The sequence below is a fragment of the Xenopus laevis genome, chromosome 6L, assembly GCF_017654675.1.
Source record: "Xenopus laevis strain J_2021 chromosome 6L, Xenopus_laevis_v10.1, whole genome shotgun sequence".
NCBI lineage: Eukaryota > Metazoa > Chordata > Amphibia > Anura > Pipidae > Xenopus > Xenopus laevis.
Window position 1 is genome coordinate 573,754 of NC_054381.1, and position 20,808 is coordinate 594,561.

The window sequence follows — 20,808 nt, forward strand, 5'->3', positions numbered from 1 at the left end:
CTGATTGTGTGACATTGCTGGGCAAAATGATCACGTGATTGCCCCACACTAACATATCACATGTCACATGGGCTTTATAAGTTAGACAATGAGATTTAAGCCTGGCCTGTAGCTCGTGAGGCTCACTACCATTGTGCAGAGACCCGCTATAGGGAAGGAGGTTTTAGTTTTATGAAGACCGGCTCATTTATTATAAAGTAGAAAAGCCTTCATCATATTTATGTTATTTTATCAAAGTAGATTGTAGCTAAAAAGACATCAAGATGTTTTTAAAGGAGAAGGAAAGGCTAAAATAAAGCTTTGTGAGAAAGGTCTATATAAATACACCAGTAAACCCTCAAAGTAATGCTGCTCTGAGTCCTCTGTCAAACATCACATTTCTTTCCTTCTATTGTGTACTCATGGGCTTCTGTATCAGACTGTTTTCAGCTTAAACATCCAGGGCTTGGGCTTGAGCATGCTCAGTTTGCTCCTCTCTAGCTCCCTGCTGTAATCTGAGCCCAGAGCTATGAGTGAACTGTTATTCAGACAGACTGGCCCGGCAGGAGACCAGGAAAAAACCCAATGGGCCCCGACCCTCATGGGTCCCCCTGCTGGGCCAGACCCCCCTCTCCTGAAGACCCCTCTAGACAAAAAAAGTTATTTTTTCGGGCGCAGCACAGTGTCTTCATCACATGTGTGCTGAGCGGCGCCGTCAGTGTATAGTGACATTTGCCCACAAGCACCACCAGTGTTGGACTGGCCCATAGGGATACCAGGAAAAGTCCCGGGGGCCCAGGTGTCAGTGGCCCCTCAAGCTGCTAAACATTGGGCCTATTTCATGGCCATGCGCGCGCCTAGAGGTGCACCAGAGTAGTCCCCCAGTCCGACCCTGACCTGGACAAATGAAAATCTTTATAGTCATATTTTCCTTCTATTTTCCAAGACTTTACATACTTCACTGAATTGTAGTGTATATGTCCCCTTTAACCATATGAAGATGTTTTTTTGCCTTCATGATTTCAGGTTTTTTACCCTGGTTTGTGTTTGAAAACTTGATAAACTTGATGTTTTTTAACCCATAAACTTGATAAATTCACAGTATTTCTGTCCAGGTACAACTCCCCAGTTGGCTCTTTGTTTTGTGCAAGTGTGAGCCTGCTTGTGTGCACACGTGTGTGGCAAGGGTTAAGGGGCAGCAGGTTAAGCATGTGATCACCAGCAATGGGGTGTAGTACTCACACCTCCCAACTGTCCCTCTTTTGACAGCTCAACCCACAGTCCCTCATTTGTACTGGAAAGTCCCTCTTTTCTCTGCACTGAACAGCCAGAAAAAGAAACAAAGTTTCTCACTTAATTGGCTTTTGGCAGAAAGCCCAGAACAGCGACAGCTGCAGATATGATACTTTTGTAACAATTTTGAGATAAGTAATTGTAACAATATAAGATAACAGGTCCCTTGGGAGAATATATTTTTTGCAAAATGAACATGGTAATTAGGGGGTGTGGCCACAAAAATGGGTGTTTTTTTGTCTATCTTTTTATTTCCAAAATGTTAGGAGGTACTGTATTGCTATGATTGGTAGCTTAACCTACCCCACCCACACCTCACTGTATTAAAACAGGAAATCAATTGTCATGCAACACTTTTTATTACTTACACTTATCAGTGAAAAGAGTTAATATATACAGGGTTAATGAATTAATACGTTACCTAGATATTATATCATCACTCCAACCGGGGGACGCGGCATTTTGGAGGCAGCAAAACACAACAACATCACACAGCTCGTCAGCAGTGGCAAAGTTCCTCGCTATTATGGGAAAATCTCAAGCCTTATACTTCATTCGTGGGGTTGATCCCACAAGGCAATTACTGATTGGGCCTGATGTTGCACAACAACACCAGGCGAGTCTGACTTTTAGTAACCTACAGGAGCCTTAATCATTATCTCTATTGCCTATGCTTCATTGTATTGACCCCAGTCCTTTCTATTCTGGCTAATCAATTAGTCAGTCATAGACACACACATCACATTTGTATCACATTCGGCCCCTAATGATTAATGCGACCGTAGGTTACCAAAAGGCAAAAGAACAATTCATATAAACATGTTGTTGCAAGCGTGAGTCATAGTCATGAGACTGATATTTGCTGCCAAATTCAATAGGTAACGTATTAATTCATTAACCCTGTATATATATTAACTCTTTTCACTGATAAGTGTAAGTAATAAAAAGTGTTGCATGACAATTGATTTCCTGTTTTAATACAGTGAGGTGTGGGTGGGGTAGGTTAAGCTACCAATCATAGCAATACAGGTACACATGTACTTTGCTCCTGCCCTGTACTTTGCTCCTGCCCTGTACTTTGCTGTCGTTCACATGTGAGGCCCAGCCTGAGGTATGAGCTTTATTGAGCAGGGTTAACAATACAACGCTGATGTTGCAGGACTACAGCTCCCAGCATGTCTTAACTTAACCTATGATAATAGATTTCATTATTCTGGGATTTGCAGTCCAGCAACAGTCAAATAGCCAACAACCCCATAAAGTAAATATTCAGTTAGACTTGGCACCCATGGCCATTTTTACATAGTGGTTGCCCCTAGGCCGCCTGTCGTTCATCACCCCCCCCTTTTATTTATGCACATATGCAAATTGTAATCAGATCCGGAGCACTGGGAATTGTCACAGAGGAAATTGTAAAAACAAATATTGTATTTTCTGCGCATCCCAAGTGTTTCTGAACCAATGTGGTTGGACGGCATTCGGCCCCTAAAATCCTGCCGCCCAAGGCCCGGGCCTTCATGGCCTTTCCACAAATCTGGGCCTGTTGTCACCTGTTTCACTTGCAATTTATTTATATGTGAAGATTTTTATTTCCTTTAAATTCCTGTTTCTGTTCTCAAATGTTATCTTTGCATAATAATTAAGCTTGTGTTTGTGCTGCCATGTTATTTATTGAGGACAGGAGCATTTGCTAATATTTTTATACTTTCTGTCCCCTTTTATAACATGTCCCCTTTAGTGTCCATTGTAGTGGGGTGACCATACCAAGGACCCTCATGCAGTGCAGCTTCTATTTGTAATGGACAAAGTAACTTGGGTTCGAGTCCTGCAGCGGGTCCGGTTCTGCGGGTTTACGAGTCGCGGGTCGGGCCTCAGGTCTTCTCAATAGTGATTTTTAGTCCTTTTTTCTGATCACGCCTACTTCTGACGATGTCACTTCCGGTTTACAATGACAGCACTTCCTGATGGTCAGTGGGTCGCGGGTCTGGGTTGTGGATAAGGTACTTGCAGGTCGGGTATCGGGTCCAAGCTGGTAAGAATGCGGGTTGCCCACTCCCCGGTATTACTTCAGATTGAAACATCCCCGCTTCCTAATGATAGACTATGGAAACTCAATAGGTACTGGCTCCAGCAGGAGGGCGTCTCCGAGGCAGTAGATGGGGAGATCGGAGCTTTTCTTGAGCTCAACAGCAATTCTGTTAATCCCCAAATTCTGTGGGACTCGCTGAAGGCCTACGTTCGAGGGCAGTATATCCTGCAAATCAAGTCCCATAACAGAAAAACTCAGCGTGAAATTGATACGCTAGAGGCTCAGGCACTAACTGCAGAAAAGGTTTTTACTCAGGGCCCCAACCCGCAAACGAAACATGATTGGGTTACGGCCCAAACAGCTTTATATACTAAACAGCTGATGCAGGTCAGAAAATCACAACTTTACTTAAAGTCCAACGTATTTGCCACAGGTGACAAAAATGGTAAATTACTGGCCTTACTGTCCAGGGAATTAACCCCCTTGACAAGCATCCCTGCTATTTGTGACAGCAACGACTCTTTAGTAACTGATCCGATTGCGATTAACAGGGTGTTTAAGGAATATTACTCTGACTTGTACTCCTCCCGCATAACGTATTCCGCCCCACAGATCCACTCTTATCTATGTAACATTCCCTTACCCAGTTTGTCACAGGGCGATTCAGATATACTTGAGGCACCAATCACTGACTTAGAGCTGAGTGCAGCCATTGCCTCCCTGGCATCGGGAAAATCTCCCGGCCTAGACGGCCTCCCCCCCGAGGTATATCATAAACATGAAAAGAGGATGGTACCGATGCTGACCCCACTATTCAATGGTGTATTGCGGGGGGGTGTCCTGCCTGACACCATGAGTGAGGCTCTAATCACCCTTATCTTGAAACCGGGAAAAGACCCGCATAAGTGTGCTTCCTATAGGCCCATTTCTTTGATCAATGCAGACGCAAAACTCCTAGCTAAAATTCTTGCCATTAGATTGAACCAGGTTATCACCAAAATAATATCACCTGATCAAACAGGATTCATTACTGGTAGAACGACAGACATTAATGTCCGTAGGCTATTTACCAACATTGTTGCACCTCACGCTAACGCCGGTCACAGGGTCATTGTTGCGTTGGACAATGAGAAGGCCTTCGACTCCGTCGAATGGCAATATCTCTGGGCCACGATGGAACTCATGGGATTTGGGCCGAACTTTAGAAACTGGGTGCGAGCCATTTACAGAAACCCTAGAGCTAGGATTAAAACCAACCAAAATGTCTCCTCTCCATTCTCGCTTCTGCGGGGTACCAGGCAGGGCTGCCCCCTCTCACCCTTGCTGTTTGCTATCGCAATGGAACCCCTAGCATCCCTCATGAAGCACTCAGTGGAGGTTAGGGGTCTACAGGTGGGGCCACATACTGAGAAGGTGGCAATGTATGCAGACGATACTATTCTGTTTTTGGAAAACCCCTATGACACACTAGACACGGCGCTTGCATTACTAGACACTCATACTACGTACTCTGGTTTGCGGATCAACTGGACCAAATCCATTATATTCCCCGTTGATGACTTCCTGCTTGACAAAACTAGGTACAAGGCCCCCCTCCAATGGTCCTCTTCTTTTAAATACCTGGGCGTTTGGATCCACAAGGACCTGGGAAAATATATTGAACTTAATTTACAGCCACTGTTGTTAACATTTGAAAATAAAATTAAAGCATGGTGTAGCCTTCCCTTGACACTCCTAGGCCGGATTAACCTGTTCAAAATGATACTATTGCCTAAATTTACGTATATATTCCGTCAGGCCCCGGTGGCCGTACCCACAAGCTTTTTTCAGAAACTCAGGTTGCTGCTGATCACTTTCTGTTGGGCTGCCTCCTCCCCTAGAACAGCCCTGACAACGCTACAACATCCAGCTGACATGGGGGGGCTGGCTGCCCCCAATTTGTTCCTCTATTACCTTGCTTCTAAGTTAGTCAATGTCTGGTGGTGGTGTGCCCCAAACTCACACAATGCTGCTACTATATTGGAAGCTCAACTGGTGGGTTCTTATGAGGCCCTAAAAAATTTACTGTATCGAGGTAAGAGAGGAATTAGCGCCACCCCACTTATGCTTAGTACGATACAAGTGTGGAAGATAGCCCTACAGTACTTCCCCAGGAAGGTGAATGAATACTCTGGCTGCCTACCCCTATGGTTTAATCCTCATCTCCCCCAGCTGAGAACTATTCCAGATGTCCAACTCTGGGCTAATTGTCATATTAAGTATTTGGGCCAAATCACTGACTTGGGCGAGCTGCTTCCCTTTGACGATCTGAAAGTGAAGTTTCAGTTACCAAATACCATGTTTTTTCACTATCTTCAACTTAGACACGCCTATAGGGCGCAATTTGGGGCCATGAAAATTGATACAACGCCCAGACGGCTGGAGGTTTTGGCTTTTGATTTGTCCCTTAGTAAACCAGTTTCACGGTTTTACTCCCTACTGAACACACCTCAGAAACCAGTGTTACCGAAATTATTCTCTAGATGGTCTCTTGATGCTCCTCACCTTACCCCTGATATGTGGGAAGATGTTCTAGACAGTCACATGGCTGTGCTGATAAGTGCTAAAGACAAAATGATTCAATTTAGGTATCTGCATAGAACCTACTTAACGCCTCATAGATTGCATCTGATGAACCCCTCCATCCCGGATGTGTGCCCCAGGTGCAGCTCTTCCCCAGCAGACTTTATCCATATGGTGTGGAGTTGCCCCTGTGTCGCCATGTTCTGGAGGAGGGTGACAGAAGAAGTTAGCGGGCTCTTGGCTCTTATCATTCCTATGGACCCACTGGTCTTACTCCTAAATCAAGTTGAAGAAACAGCCCCCACAGTAGCTGAGAGGGCTTTGTTAAATTTCCTGTTTATTCAAGCGAAACGCTTGATTGCTCTCAAATGGAAGTCCGAGCACCCACCTACAAAAAAGCAGTGGATCGAACTGGTGAATGACTCACTGCCCTTATATCAAATCACCTATATGCGTAGAGGTTGCCCCAAGAAGTTTGGTAAGGTCTGGTCCCCGTGGCTATCCGATCATATGCCATCATTGCTGCCCCGCACAGAGGAAGTGTTGGATCTAGGGAACCCCCCGCCAACCCCATGAGAACACCCCCTAGTTTCTCCTTTCCCCCCCCTGATTCAGAAACGACAACATCCAGAACAAGTTGGGTAAATGTTTTGTGTTTAATGTTCCACTGATTTAATAGCAGGAGTGTTATTTGTTATTTTATTGCAATGCAGCCTCTGTACCTTGAATGTCTGGCTAGTGGATGATATCGCATTGGATTTTGACCTTGATTTATTATTTCTCTCCTGCCCTTGTCTTTTTTGCTTTATTGTATGTGCTGTATGTCTGTTTACAAAACTTTTCAATAAAAACAACTTTTCAAAAAAAAAAAGAATGGGGGTTGCGGGTCCAGGTTTGCAGATTGCAGGTTGTGAGTACGGGTCGTGTTCGGGTTCCAAAAACTGGACCCGCGCAAGAGTCTAACTTGGGTATATGTGAACATTGCAACATACAGGGGAGTGCAGGCAGGGAAGAAGCACATAAGACTAGTCACATTGTTACCCTATTAGATTTATTATGTTCATTAGATCTAAGTGACTTTAAAGCTGCCCATAGATTTTGAGATTTTTAAAAGATCAGATCCTGATCGTGAGACCACGATTTTCTCGGAACAATCTTACGAATTGACCATCAACTAAAAAGACCAATTTGGCAGGAAAACAAAGGGGAGCTGCCTGGCCCTGCAGACATAGATACATTGCACTGGGACCCACAAAGATTTTATAGCCTGGCCGATCAATCTCCTGACAGATGTCGCACGAAAAATCGTAAGATGTACGATCGTTCGAATCCCACTAACCACACGATAATTTCGAAGGATTGGTCGGACTTCCCTAAAATCAGTCGTTCTTCAAGAAGAATCGCCGCGTCTATGGGGAGCTCAAGGGTGAGGATATTCCTACTGAAGGTTCACACACAATCTGTTACAGGATAATTAAACCTTGAAAATACGTGAATGTAAAACTGATGAGGGGGATATTCTAAGCACTTTTGTCATTTACACTCATTATTTATTTTGATTCCAAGATATTAAGGGATACATGTACTGTTAATATGAATGAATTGTGTTACAACAGCGCCACCTGCTGGTTAGTTTCCCACCAGTCTGACCAGCAAGTAGTCAAGGAAGTTGTCAGGAGAAAGAAAGAGGCTGATGTTCTTCTGCTTAGGAAAGATGTGAGAAAGGTTTCTAATTGTATGTGTTCTCTATAGGAGTTGACTAACTATACATGAAACCAATTCACCAATGAGAATTCTACTGACCAAAAACTTAAAGGGGAAGTAAACCCTGTTGCACTGCTCTGCTCAACTCAACTTTACTCATTTGTTGCTGGACTACAAATCCCAGAATAATGTCTATAGAGAACTAGGGGGTGTAGTGTCCCTTTAAGCCAATTTATTGTAACACAGAGAGCAGAGTTGGCAGATGCTGGGGCCCAATATGGGGGGGGGGGAGCTGTTTATGGAAAGTGATTCCCAGATATGGTAATGTTCTTGGGATATAGGAATGTATTGCAGCACTGCTGACAGTAGGGGAGCACTTTATGGCAGGAGGGGGAGGAGCAGACATTCAGATGAAGCAGTAAGTTCAGCAGAGCTGAGGGGAGTCTGTGTTGTTAATAACCTGCAGTCACATCTGTGTGTGTCTGTCTGTCTGTCAGTAGTGTGTGTGTGTTTGTGTGTAGGAGAGTTGGAAGATCCCATCTGGAGCTCAGGATCATTTCCCCGGCTGCTTCTTACTAACGGTGAGTCAATTATTCCCCCAGCTCTGTCTGATGCCCCCACTACTTGCCCCTCTCATGCTCAGACTAATTCTGCTGGGGGGCTGGGATAGACATGGGGAACATGTGATGGAATATATATATATATATAGTGTATATGGTATGATTCTTTATCTGCAGGAGAAACTTTCTATCTATAGCACGACACTCCCACATGTACTGAAGGGAAAGTAGGGACTTTATAGGCAGTTCAAGTTCACAATATACAGATACAACCGCTTCTATATTTGTAATTATTTACATTTATCATTATTAGTAATCCTTTCTGTATCACTAGCATATTCCACAGCAGCACATGTAGCACATTCATTAGTAACCCCCATGACTCCCGAATTATTCAACCCACCGTTATCACTGTGATCTCAGGGCAGAGTTAACCCTTCATTTGTAATATTGGGCCACAATCCACCCCATTTTATAGTGAGAGGCACAAACCCCTGTAACTCCTCACAAGTGACCCACACAGACACCAGCACCCCAACTTCCCTCACATTCACTTCAGGAGCCAATGGACCTGCCTGTATGTATTTGAAGTATGGGAGGAAACTGGGGTACCCACAGAGAACCCCCACACACATATATATATATGAGAACATACACACTCAAATTGTATCTGTGTGAGAGTTGTATTAGGGTTAGTGTTTGGCTTGGAGAGCCTTCTCTACTGCTTCTGTGAGTAGTTACACATAGCAGTGCTTTACCCACAAGAGTAACTGCAAAGCAGTAACTCCCCATCTATAGTCATTATTATTATTACTATCATTATTATTATTATCATTATTATTGTTATTATCATTATTATTATCATTATTATTATCATTATCATTATTATTATCATTATTGTTATTATTATTATTATTGTGTGTTGTGCAGCACTAGTAGTTCTACAAAAAAATGAACTTGTATTATGTGAACTGTACCTTTAAGTCTTTCTCTATTGCTGTTAATTATCTCTGGAATCCCTGCGTTAATGCAGAGCAGGGAAGAGACAGAGACAGAGTGAATCCTCCCCCAGTCCCTCACAGTCTCCCTCTTGGACTACTGCCATAATATCTGACCCAGATTTAGCTCTAATAAAACAGAGGCCCAAACATCCCAATAAATAAGTCAGTGGCATCTTTCTGCCTCAATACACACACTACATACCTCCCAACATTTTTGAAATAGAAACAGGGACAAAAGGGGCAATTTTTTGACCACTCCCATATGTGTGGCCACACCCCCTAATTACCAAGTACATTTTGCAGGTTATGGAAGTTTGATCACATTTCTGTGTTTTTTATGTGTTAATACAGTTTTGCTAATGAAGGTGAAGGTGCATTTCAAAATTACAAATCTGTAGGGACAGAAGCTGCATTTAATGAATATAAACACTGTAATAAATGTTGTAAATCAGCAATCCGGAAGGCTAAGAAAATAAATGAAGAGTTAATTGCGGTGGAGGTGAAAACTAACCCTAAAAAGTTTTTTAAATCTATTAATAGTAAAAAGATGCAGGTTGAGAGTGTTGCTCCATTAAATAATGGTACCAGTATGGTTGTAACAGATACAGATAAGGCAAATGTGTTAAATCAGTTCTTTTCTTCAGTGTATACAATAGAGGAGTGTGAGTTCCCAGGCTCACTTTATAACTGCACTAATGGCTCAGCTCAATCTAGTCAGTGGCTGACTCAGGATATGATTCATAAAGCTTTAATACAAATTAATGTAAACAAGGCTCCAGGGCCTGATGGCATACACCCCCGGGTTCTAAGAGAGCTTAGTTCAGTTTTAGACCAGCCCTTATTTCTGATTTTCTCAGATTCACTGTCATCTGGTATGGTGCCTATGGATTGGAGAAAAGCTGATGTTATTCCAATATTTAAAAAGGGATTACGATCTCAGCCTGGCAATTATAGGCCAGTAAGTCTGACATCTGTGGTGGGCAAATTATTTGAAGGCTTGTTAAGGGATCACATTCAAAATTTTGTCCTAATGAATGGCATTATGAGCAACAATCAGCATGGCTTTATGAAGGATAGGTCATGTCAGACAAATTTGATTGCATTTTATGATGTGGTAAGTAAGATTCTGGACAGTGGGGGGGGGCAGTAGATGTGATCTATTTGAATTTTGCCAAAGTGTTTGATACTGTGCCCCACAAACGACTGCTTTCTAAACTAAGGTCTGTTGGGCTTAATGAAGTCGTTTGCACATGGATAGGAAACTGGCTACAGGATCAGGTACAGAGGGTGGTTGTTAATGGGACATTCTCTACTTGGAGTAAGGTTCTTAGTGGGGTCCCCCAGGGCTCAGTATTGGGTCCACTTTTATTTAACTTGTTCATTAATGACTTAGGGGAGGGGATTGTAAGTAATGTATCAGTGTTTGCAGATGAGACAAAACTATCAGCCCAATTAATTCCATCCAGGATGTGGCACTTGCAACAGGATCTTGACTAACTGGCAATCTGGGCAGCTAAGTGGCAAATGAGATTCAATGTTGATAAATGTAAAGTCCTGCACCTGGGATGTAACAATATCCACTTATACCCTTAATGGGACTGCACTAGGCAAATCCATAATGGAGACGGAGCTTGGAGTCCTTGTAGATAATAAACTTGTCTGTAGCAAGCAATGCCAGTCAGCAGCATCAAGGGCAAATAAGGTCTTGACTTGTATTAAATGGGGCAGAGAGTCACGGGAGGAGGGGGTCCCACTGTATAGAGCACTGGTAAGGCCCCATCTAGAATATGCCCTACAGTTTTGGTCTCCATCACTCAAACAGGACATTATTGTATTAGAGAGGGGACAGAGAAGGGCAACTAAGCTGGTAAAGGGAAAATCTTAGCTATGAGGAAAGACTGGCCAAATTGGGGATGTTCACTCTGGAGAAGAGGCGCTTAAGGGGTGATATGATAACTATGTATAAATATATAAGGGGATCATATAATAATCTCTCTAATGATTTATTTACCAGTAGGTCTTTCCAGCTGACACAAGGTCACCCATTCCGATTAGAAGAAAAAAGGTTCCAGCTAAATATTGGGAAGGGGTTTGTTACAGTGAGAGCTGTGAAGATGTGGAATTGTCTCCCTGAATCAGTTGTACAGGCTGATACATTAGATAGGTACAAGGAAGGGTCGGATGCTTTATTCACCAGTAGCTCCTCCCAGCAGACAGGAGGGAGCCAATGAGATTAGAGGAGGGAAAGGGGTGTTACAGGGAGAGCTGGGAAGTGAATCAGGGGTACAGGCTGATACATTAGATAGGTACAAGGAAGGGTCGGATGCTTTATTCACCAGTAGCTCCTCCCAGCAGACAGGAGGGAGCCAATGAGATTAGAGGAGGGAAAGGGGTGTTACAGGGAGAGCTGGGAAGTGAATCAGTGGTACAGGCTGATACATTAGATAGGTACAAGGAAGGGTCGGATGCTTTATTCACCAGTAGCTCCTCCCAGCAGACAGGAGGGAGCCAATGAGATTAGAGGAGGGAAAGGGGAGTTACAGGGAGAGCTGGGAAGTGAATCAGTTGTACAGGCTGATACATTAGATAGCTTTAAGAAGGGGTTGGATGGTGTTTAGCAAGTAAGGGAATACAGGGTTATGGAAGATAGCTCATAGTACAAGTTGATCCAGGGACTGGTCCGATTGCCATTTTGGAGTCAGGAAGGAATTTTTCCCCCTCTAAGGCAAATTAGAGAGGCTTCAGATGGGTTTTTTGCCTTCCTCTGGATCAACTGGCAGAAAGGTAGTTAATAAAAAAAAAAAAAAAGGTTGAACTCAATGGACATGTGTCTTTTTTCAACCTTACTTACTATGTTACTATGTTACTATGTTGTCCTTTAAGCTGCAAGTCACAGTTTCCCCAAGAGACCTGCTTATCTCAAATTGTTACAATTGTTTCTTTACTTATCTTAAATTGTTACAAAAGTATCAAAGTGCACCTGGTGACTATTCTGGGCTCTCTGCCATCTAAGTTATAAACTTTGTATCTCGTTCAGGCTGTTCAGTGCAGGAGATCAAAGAAAAAATTGGGACATTTCAGTAACAAGTTGGGACTCCTGGATGAGCTGTCAAAATTGGGACTGTTCTGAACAGTTGGGTATGAGACTGTCATTTCAGGCCTGACTTGCAAGAAATCAGAGAGTCCTGTGAGGTAACCAGGAAGTACTTACAGCTAATGAGAGAGTGAGGAGGAGTGTCCTGTGAGTTAACCAGGAAGTACTTACAGCTAATGAGAGAGTGAGGAGGAGTGTCCTGTGAGGTAACCAGGAAGTACTTACAGCTAATGAGAGAGTGAGGGCGAGTGTCCTGTGAGGTAACCAGGAAGTACTTACAGCTAATGAGAGAGTGAGGAGGAGTGTCCTGTGAGTTAACCAGGAAGTACTTACAGCTAATGAGAGAGTGAGGAGGAGTGTCCTGTGAGGTAACCAGGAAGTACTTACAGCTAATGAGAGAGTGAAGGCGAGTGTCCTGTGAGGTAATCAGGAAGTACTTATAGCTAATGAGAGAGTGAGGGGGAGTGTCCTGTGAGGTAACCAGGAAGTACTTACAGATAATGAGAGAGTGAGGGGAGTGTCCTGTGAGGTAACAAGGAAGTACTTACAGCTAATGAGAGAGTGAGGAGGAGTGTCCTGTGAGGTAACAAGGAAGTACTTACAGCTAATGAGAGAGTGAGGGGGAGTGTCCTGTGAGGTAACAAGGAAGTACTTACAGCTAATGAGAGAGTGAGGGCGAGTGTCCTGTGAGGTAACCAGGAAGTACTTACAGCTAATGAGAGAGTGAGGAGGAGTGTCCTGTGAGTTAACCAGGAAGTACTTACAGCTAATGAGAGAGTGAGGAGGAGTGTCCTGTGAGGTAACCAGGAAGTACTTACAGCTAATGAGAGAGTGAGGGCGAGTGTCCTGTGAGGTAACCAGGAAGTACTTACAGCTAATGAGAGAGTGAGGAGGAGTGTCCTGTGAGTTAACCAGGAAGTACTTACAGCTAATGAGAGAGTGAGGAGGAGTGTCCTGTGAGGTAACCAGGAAGTACTTACAGCTAATGAGAGAGTGAAGGCGAGTGTCCTGTGAGGTAATCAGGAAGTACTTATAGCTAATGAGAGAGTGAGGGGGAGTGTCCTGTGAGGTAACCAGGAAGTACTTACAGATAATGAGAGAGTGAGGGGAGTGTCCTGTGAGGTAACAAGGAAGTACTTACAGCTAATGAGAGAGTGAGGAGGAGTGTCCTGTGAGGTAACAAGGAAGTACTTACAGCTAATGAGAGAGTGAGGGGGAGTGTCCTGTGAGGTAACAAGGAAGTACTTACAGCTAATGAGAGAGTGAGGGCGAGTGTCCTGTGAGGTAACCAGGAAGTACTTACAGCTAATGAGAGAGTGAGGGGGAGTGTCCTGTGAGGTAACCAGGAAGTACTTACAGCTAATGAGAGAGTGAGGGGGAGTGTCCTGTGAGGTAACCAGGAAGTACTTACAGCTAATGAGAGAGTGAGGAGGAGTGTCCTGTGAGGTAACCAGGAAATACTTACAGCTAATGAGAGAGTGAGGAGGAGTGTCCTGTGAGGTAACCAGGAAGTACTTACAGCTAATGACAGAGTGAGGGGGAGTGTCCTGTGAGGTAACCAGGAAGTACTTACAGCTAATGAGAGAGTGAGGAGGAGTGTCCTGTGAGGTAACCGGGAAGTACTTACAGCTAATGAGAGAGTGAGGGGGAGTGTCCTGTGAGGTAACCAGGAAGTACTTACAGCTAATGAGAGAGTGAGGGCGAGTGTCCTGTGAGATAACCAGGAAGTACTTACAGATAATGAGAGAGTGAGGAGGAGTGTCCTGTGAGGTAACCGGGAAGTACTTACAGCTAATGAGAGAGTGAGGGGGAGTGTCCTGTGAGGTAACCAGGAAGTACTTACAGATAATGAGAGAGTGAGGATGGGAGTGTCCTGTGAGGTAACCAGGAAGTACTTATAGCTAATGAGAGAGTGAGGGGGAGTGTCCTGTGAGGTAACCAGGAAGTACTTACAGCTAATGAGAGAGTGAGGATGGGAGTGTCCTGTGAGGTAACTGGGAAGTACTTACAGCTAATGAGAGAGTGAGGAGGAGTGTCCTGTGAGGTAACCAGGAAGTACTTACAGCTAATGAGAGAGTGAGGAGGAGTGTCCTGTGAGGTAACCAGGAAGTACTTACAGCTAATGAGAGAGTGAGGGCGAGTGTCTTGTGAGGTAACCAGGAAGTACTTACAGCTAATGAGAGAGTGAGGGGGAGTGTCCTGTGAGGTAACCAGGAAGTACTTACAGCTAATGAGAGAGTGAGGGGGAGTGTCCTGTGAGGTAACCAGGAAGTACTTACAGCTAATGAGAGAGTGAGGGCGAGTGTCTTGTGAGGTAACCAGGAAGTACTTACAGCTAATGAGAGAGTGAGGAGGAGTGTCCTGTGAGGTAACCAGGAAGTACTTACAGCTAATGAGAGAGTGAGGGGGAGTGTCCTGTGAGGTAACCAGGAAGTACTTACAGCTAATGAGAGAGTGAGGGCGAGTGTCCTGTGAGGTAACCAGGAAGTACTTACAGCTAATGAGAGAGTGAGGAGGAGTGTCCTGTGAGGTAACCAGGAAGTACTTACAGCTAATGAGAGAGTGAGGAGGAGTGTCCTGTGAGGTAACCGGGAAGTACTTACAGCTAATGAGAGAGTGAGGAGGAGTGTCCTGTGAGGTAACCAGGAAGTACTTACAGATAATGAGAGAGTGAGGGGGAGTGTCCTGTGAGGTAACCAGGAAGTACTTACAGCTAATGAGAGAGTGAGGGGGAGTGTCCTGTGAGGTAACAAGGAAGTACTTACAGCTAATGAGAGAGTGAGGGGGAGTGTCCTGTGAGGTAACAGGACACAAAGACACACACACACAGACACACTCAGACACACACACACACATAGATAAAACACATGCACCTCATATACTGTTAGCTTTATACTTGTACTTATGCATTCATTATACAGATTATTTGCTTTAGGCTGTAAGGATATGTTTGACTTGCACATGGATATGACTATGAAGATTTTTATTCCTCCAGGTCATGGTATATCTAGTATAGGTAAATCTCAAGACAACTGGACTTGCTGAGTAATCAATGAAGACGTTTCACATCCGAGCAGCTTCTTCAGTACAACTGACTGGTGTGGGAAGTTCTCGGCATATAAACTCTTCCCTTGTCTTTTAGGACAGCGAGTGTTGCCCTGTAGAGTTCTCCCTCCTGTGCTGAGCCATTCGCTTGGAGAGCAGTTGTTTTGTCTCCCCGATGTAAAGATCTGTGCTCTCCTCACTACACTGGACTCCGTATACCACATTGCTTTGTTTTTCTTTTGGTGTTGGATCCTTTGGGTGTACCAGTTTTTGTCTCAGTTTGTTGCTGGGTTTGAAAAACACAGGGATATGGTGTTTGTTAAAATCCTCAGACACTCCAGCTACATATGGGATGACTATGTTTCACCTACTTTGTGTCTCCGGGCGGTTATTTCTATTGGTGTTCCTGTTGGGCTTAGTTGCTGCTGTTTTGACAAAGGCCCAGTCTGGGAGCCACACACTTTCAAAGCTCCTCTGAGATGTTTCTGCTCTTTGTCTTTGGACTCTGTATCAGTTGCCACACATTCCGCCCTGTGGTGCAGAGTTCTAATGACACCCAGTTTGTGTTCCAGCGGATGGTGGGAATCAAACAACAGATATTGATCCGTATGAGTGGGTTTCCTGTATACTTCCGTTTTCAAGTTACCCCCCTCTTGGATACACATCAAATAGTCCTAAAAAAGGCAAGTTTGTTCTCGTGGACATCTTCCCTTGTGAACTTGATGTTATTGTCCACTGAGTTCATGTGTTCTGTGAAGGCCGCCACTTCATTGGATCTGATTTTAACCCAAGTGTCATCCACATACCTGAACCAGTGAGTCGGTGTAGTTCCCTGGAAAGTAAGTAAGGCCTTCCTCCATGTACAGGTTTGTTACAATGGGAGAGACTGGAGAACCCATTGCACAGCCATTCTGGATATGATGCACTGTATTGCCTACCAACGGGGCTAAGATGTTAGCCAAGAATTTTGCAATGTTGTATGTCACTGAATTTATGCTGCTGACAATGGGCTTAGTGGGGCTCCTTCTTTGTGTATCTTGGGGAGTCCATATAAACATGGTGTGGCTTCCCTGGGGTACAGGTGGTGGTATAAAACTCGATCAATGGCTTTCTCCTTTTCAATTTGCTGTAGGCAACCGATCACCTTTTTCTTGTAACCACTGGTTGGGTCTTTCCCTAAGGGTTCATATGTATTGCTATGACTGAGCAGAGTGGTTATCTTGCAGTCGTAGTCAGTTGTGTCGAGCACAACTGTGCATCTCCCTTTATCTGCTGGCAGGATAGTGATGTTCGGGTCCTTACTCAGAGAACTGAGCGCTCTCCTCAGTAGTAAGGTTAGAGGGAGGTGTTCTGGCACTTAACAAGGCAGCTGACACTTTTAGCCGGAGTTGTTCCGCTTCTTCCTTTTTCAAGTGATTATTTTTGATAGCAGATTCTGTGGCTGTGATGAGTTCAACTACTGGGATGTGTTGTGGTGTCAATGCATAGTTTAACCCCTTGGCTAGCACGTCCTTTTCCAACTGAGTTAGTACCCTATCTGATAGGTTCCTAACCCACGTGTCTTTGGTGTTGTTTGTTGTCTCATCTTTCTGCCTCCAGGTTAGTTCTTCAGTCCTTTTCCAACTGCTGCTTCGTGACAGTAACGTGGTGAATTTGCTTATTTGTCGCTTATTTGTGTTGGGCAATCTGTGCATGTTCAACAAACACAACCACCCTTTCCAGAGTTCCATCAGGCAGTTCTTTTGCCAGACTCGGTTTTGATGTTCAACTTTCTGCTTAAGGGCATCAATGGTAAAGTTGATCTGTTTGACCCGTTCATTTAGTAGATGTTTTTGTGCTTTTTGTAAAATCTTGTTGGCTCTTTGACTTTTTGCAGTGGAACTCAGGCGTAGGCTACAAGGGGTGAGTCCCTGATGTCTGCATCTGAGATTAAAGCATCTTTGTACACCTAAAAGACAAGGGACACTCCTTTGAAGATAGCAAGGTTCAAATCTTGGATAAAGAAGACGCTGGTTTGAACGAGGCGTGAAAGAGGAGATTCATCTCAAGGTGCAGAAACCATCCCTGAACAGAGGCGGGGGCCTTTGACACCACCTGTCTGGTACATACAATGTTGTTCCAACATCTGTACCCCGGCAGTTTCAGAACACGTCACACATCCATTCAACAGCTGTATCTAGGAGTCACATGACACATTGGATAATCCTATCACAGTAACTACACACAATCTACACCTCGGTGAATTTCTTCAGATGTCACCTCTTTGAAGAGTTACAATGTGCCATTGTGATTGGATTAGTGGAAGAGTTTATATGCCGAGAATTTCCCACACCAGTCAGTTGTACTGAAGAAGCTGCTCGGATGAGTAGTGAAATGTCTTCATTGATTGCTCAGCAAGTCCAGTTGTTTTTAGATTTACCTATACTAGATGTAACACATGGATAGGGAACTGGCTACTGGATTGCGTAGAGAGTGTGGTTGTTAATGGTACATTCTCTACTTGGAGTAAGGTTCTTAGTGGGGTCCCTCAAGGCTCGGTATTGGGTCCACTATTATTTAATTTGGCAGATGAGATTCAGTGATGATAAATATACTTGTACAAAGTTCCTTAATGGGATTAGGTTGGTCAGATCCATGATCGGGAAGGTCCTAGTGCTACTCAAGCATAGTAAAAGTAAATCTGTAGCAAGCAATGGCCACAAGTGCAAACAAGTTCTTTATTAAAAGGGGTATTGCTTCATGAGGAGAGGATCATCCTTTCCCTTTACGAAGCACTGCTAAGGCCCCATCTTGAATACTTACTTGTACTAGTTTTGGTCTTCAGTGCTCAGATGCAATTTTTATGAAATAGAGAAAATACAGAGAAGAGTGACTAAGCTGATAAAGGGATTGGAAGGGATCAGTTATGGGGAAAATTAAAATGAATAATTTCCTTAATTTGTTTAACTTTCCCTTGTAGGCAAATGTGGTGTTGAATGAGGAGCCTGAGAAGAAGGAAGAGATAAATGTTGTGAAGAAACTGTGGAAATGAAACAGAGAGACAGTGACAGAAATGGAGACAGAGACCCAGATGCAGAAGGAGCTCAGAGGAGAAGAGAAGAAAGATGATGATATTATCCATGTGATAGCGACAGAGAAGGAAGAGTTGGTCGGGCAGATCCCTGACATGGAGGAGATGTGTAACATGTGTGATAGATTGTGTTCCTTACTGGCACAGGAATCACATGGAGCTGCACTGTGTGGGGCTGAGGGGGCACATAATGAGGGGGGCACAGATGGGATAATGGCCCCTGGATTGGCTCATATTGTGCTGGGTATAAAGAGACAGATCTATGGGCAGGAGGCTACAGACCTGTTACTGGATATAAACACAGCTGGGAATCATTTATCTGTATCAGGGAACAGGAAATCTGCTTCCTACTCACCAACAGAACTACATTACCCACAATCCCCAGAGAGATTTCAGGAATATGCTCAGACTTTAAGCAGCAGGAGTTTCCTCTCAGGACGACATTACTGGGAAGTGGAGGGCAGTAAATCAGGGGAGTGGAGGGTAGGGGTGGCCTATCCCAGTATAGAGAGGGGAGGACGACAGTCTGCAATTGGGAATAATAACAAGTCCTGGTGTTTGTACATGGAAGATAATAACAGATATTCAGTGGTACATGACAGTAGATGGACAGAGTTACCCCACGTCCCTTCCTGCAGGAGAATCAGGATCTGGTTGGACTATGAGGCCGGACGTCTGTCGTTTTATGAGCTGAGTGAGCCAATCAGACACTTACACACCTTCACTGCCACATTCACTGAGCCCCTTCATGCTGCTTGTTTGGTAGGGTGGGCAGGTACCTGGTTGAAAATCATTATTTAGCAAAATGACCAATAAAGAGAGGTAGACGCTGGTCACATGACTGTAGGAGAGGGAGTAACTATATCTGCCATTCCCACATCTGTCCCTGATCCCACTGCACCAATAACAAGTGTCAATTAACATTATACTGATTCTTTTCTCTTTTTTTTATTACATTTTTCATCGGCATCTGGTTTGGCGCTTCATTTAAACCTTTTAGTGCCACTTGATTCATGTTAGATAATTTTAAAAATGTTGTGCTCTTTTAATTTGTGGGCATTTCATTGGTGTCCATAAGTCGTCCAAAAAAGTTCTGTACAGTCTAGCTCTAAAATGTGCCTGGATCTGTGTGATTCTACTTGTGTAACAAAATAATTGCCAATTCCCTCCCATCATCTCTAAGTAGCATTTGTAATAGGGGGAATAAACCAAATTGCCCATTAAATATATAAATATTCTGTGTTGCTACTTCCTACCAGAATCCCCCAAAAGAAGCTCCATCTGCAGGTCTATTAATTACCCCCTGCTCGGGCGATTCTGATTTACCCCACCAGTTGCCCCTAAGGTCTGTAGGCACAATCTATTATTCCTGTCCCTGATGTGTCTCTGGATCAGAAGAGGTTTTGATAGTCACATAGTTACATAGGGTTGAAAAAAGACCACAGTCCATCAAGTGCAACCCCTCCAAATGGGTCCTACACACACTGACCCATCCATATATTCACAGAAACTATATATTCTCATATCTATATTAATTGTACATTTTAGTATCACAATAGCCTTGGATATTCTACTTGTCCAAGAAATCTTCCAAGCCCCTTATTAACAGAATCAGCATCACATCCCCACGCAGTGCATTCCCCAACCTCACCGTCCTCACCTTGAGTTAAAGGGGATCCGTCACCCTAAGAAATAATTCCAAATCCTATTTTATTATGTTAGTCAAGCAAAATAAACTTCACTTACAATATATAAATTATTTAATATTTGTTTCTGTAACCCTTGGAATTCACAATCACATCAAGCAGGCAGGTGCCATTTTGTGGAGACTGTTATTAAAGGAGGTTTTGTTTCATTCCAAAATCTTGTTTATGTGCCAGAAATGGGCACCTGAAGCCCAAAACCATGCACTGGCTACACAATTAGATGGTAAGGAGGGAGGGGAATGTGAGGAGGGCAGTAAAATCCAGTAAGTGCTCAATGGAAAATGAAAGTAATTGCCTAAGCCTCATAGAGGAGGGGCCAGAAACGTGTGATTTACAGCTGAGATTTTTAAAATAAGTTTATAACAGGCATGGATGTTTTAATGAAAAAAAGAATGCGGGTTTTCATATTTCATTTCAAAAGGGCTTTTTATTATACAGCTTTGAAAATAGCCTATTACTATCTAAGTGCAATAGAACAAAACAATGAAATAATTTTATATTGATTTTTAATCTAGTTTTTACATATTGAGTGACTTCTCTCCAAAAAAGACTAACCTTTGGGCAAGAGCATAGATAGTGAAAGAAATAAACATTAGTCACATCACACGTATTGACGTCTAGTAGAATTGTCTTTTATAAAGAGTTTCTCGTAGCCGAGATGGACTAGTTTTAACTGTTGGATACTCCAACTCTCTGCTAGAATCAGGTTATTATAATCATGTACAGTCAGAGGGGGACACACTATGCTGTAAAAATTTGGACCAT

The 20,808-nt window shown here is 43.6% G+C and overlaps 1 protein-coding gene across 2 annotated transcripts; it reads left to right on the forward strand.

The window, feature by feature from the left end:
* Positions 1-7,909: 7,909 nt before the first annotated feature.
* On the forward strand, positions 7,910-19,306 carry LOC121394788 (nuclear factor 7, ovary-like). 2 transcript variants are annotated; one of them, XM_041566819.1, is made up of 2 exons: positions 7,910-7,985; positions 18,227-19,306. In XM_041566819.1, the coding sequence occupies exon 2, from the start codon at positions 18,320-18,322 to the stop codon at positions 19,136-19,138; it is 819 nt and encodes a 272-aa protein (XP_041422753.1). In that variant the 5' UTR covers positions 7,910-7,985; positions 18,227-18,319; the 3' UTR covers positions 19,139-19,306. The 2 variants fall into 2 exon arrangements, with proteins under 2 accessions (XP_041422753.1, XP_041422752.1); XM_041566818.1 differs by lacking the exon at positions 7,910-7,985 and adding an exon at positions 7,992-8,148.
* Positions 19,307-20,808: the final 1,502 nt, after the last annotated feature.

Excerpts from the sequence above, each read along its gene's own strand:
- LOC121394788 (XM_041566819.1), top strand. The coding sequence starts at position 18,320 with ATGGAGACAGAGACCCAGATGCAGAAGGAGCTCAGAGGAGAAGAGAAG.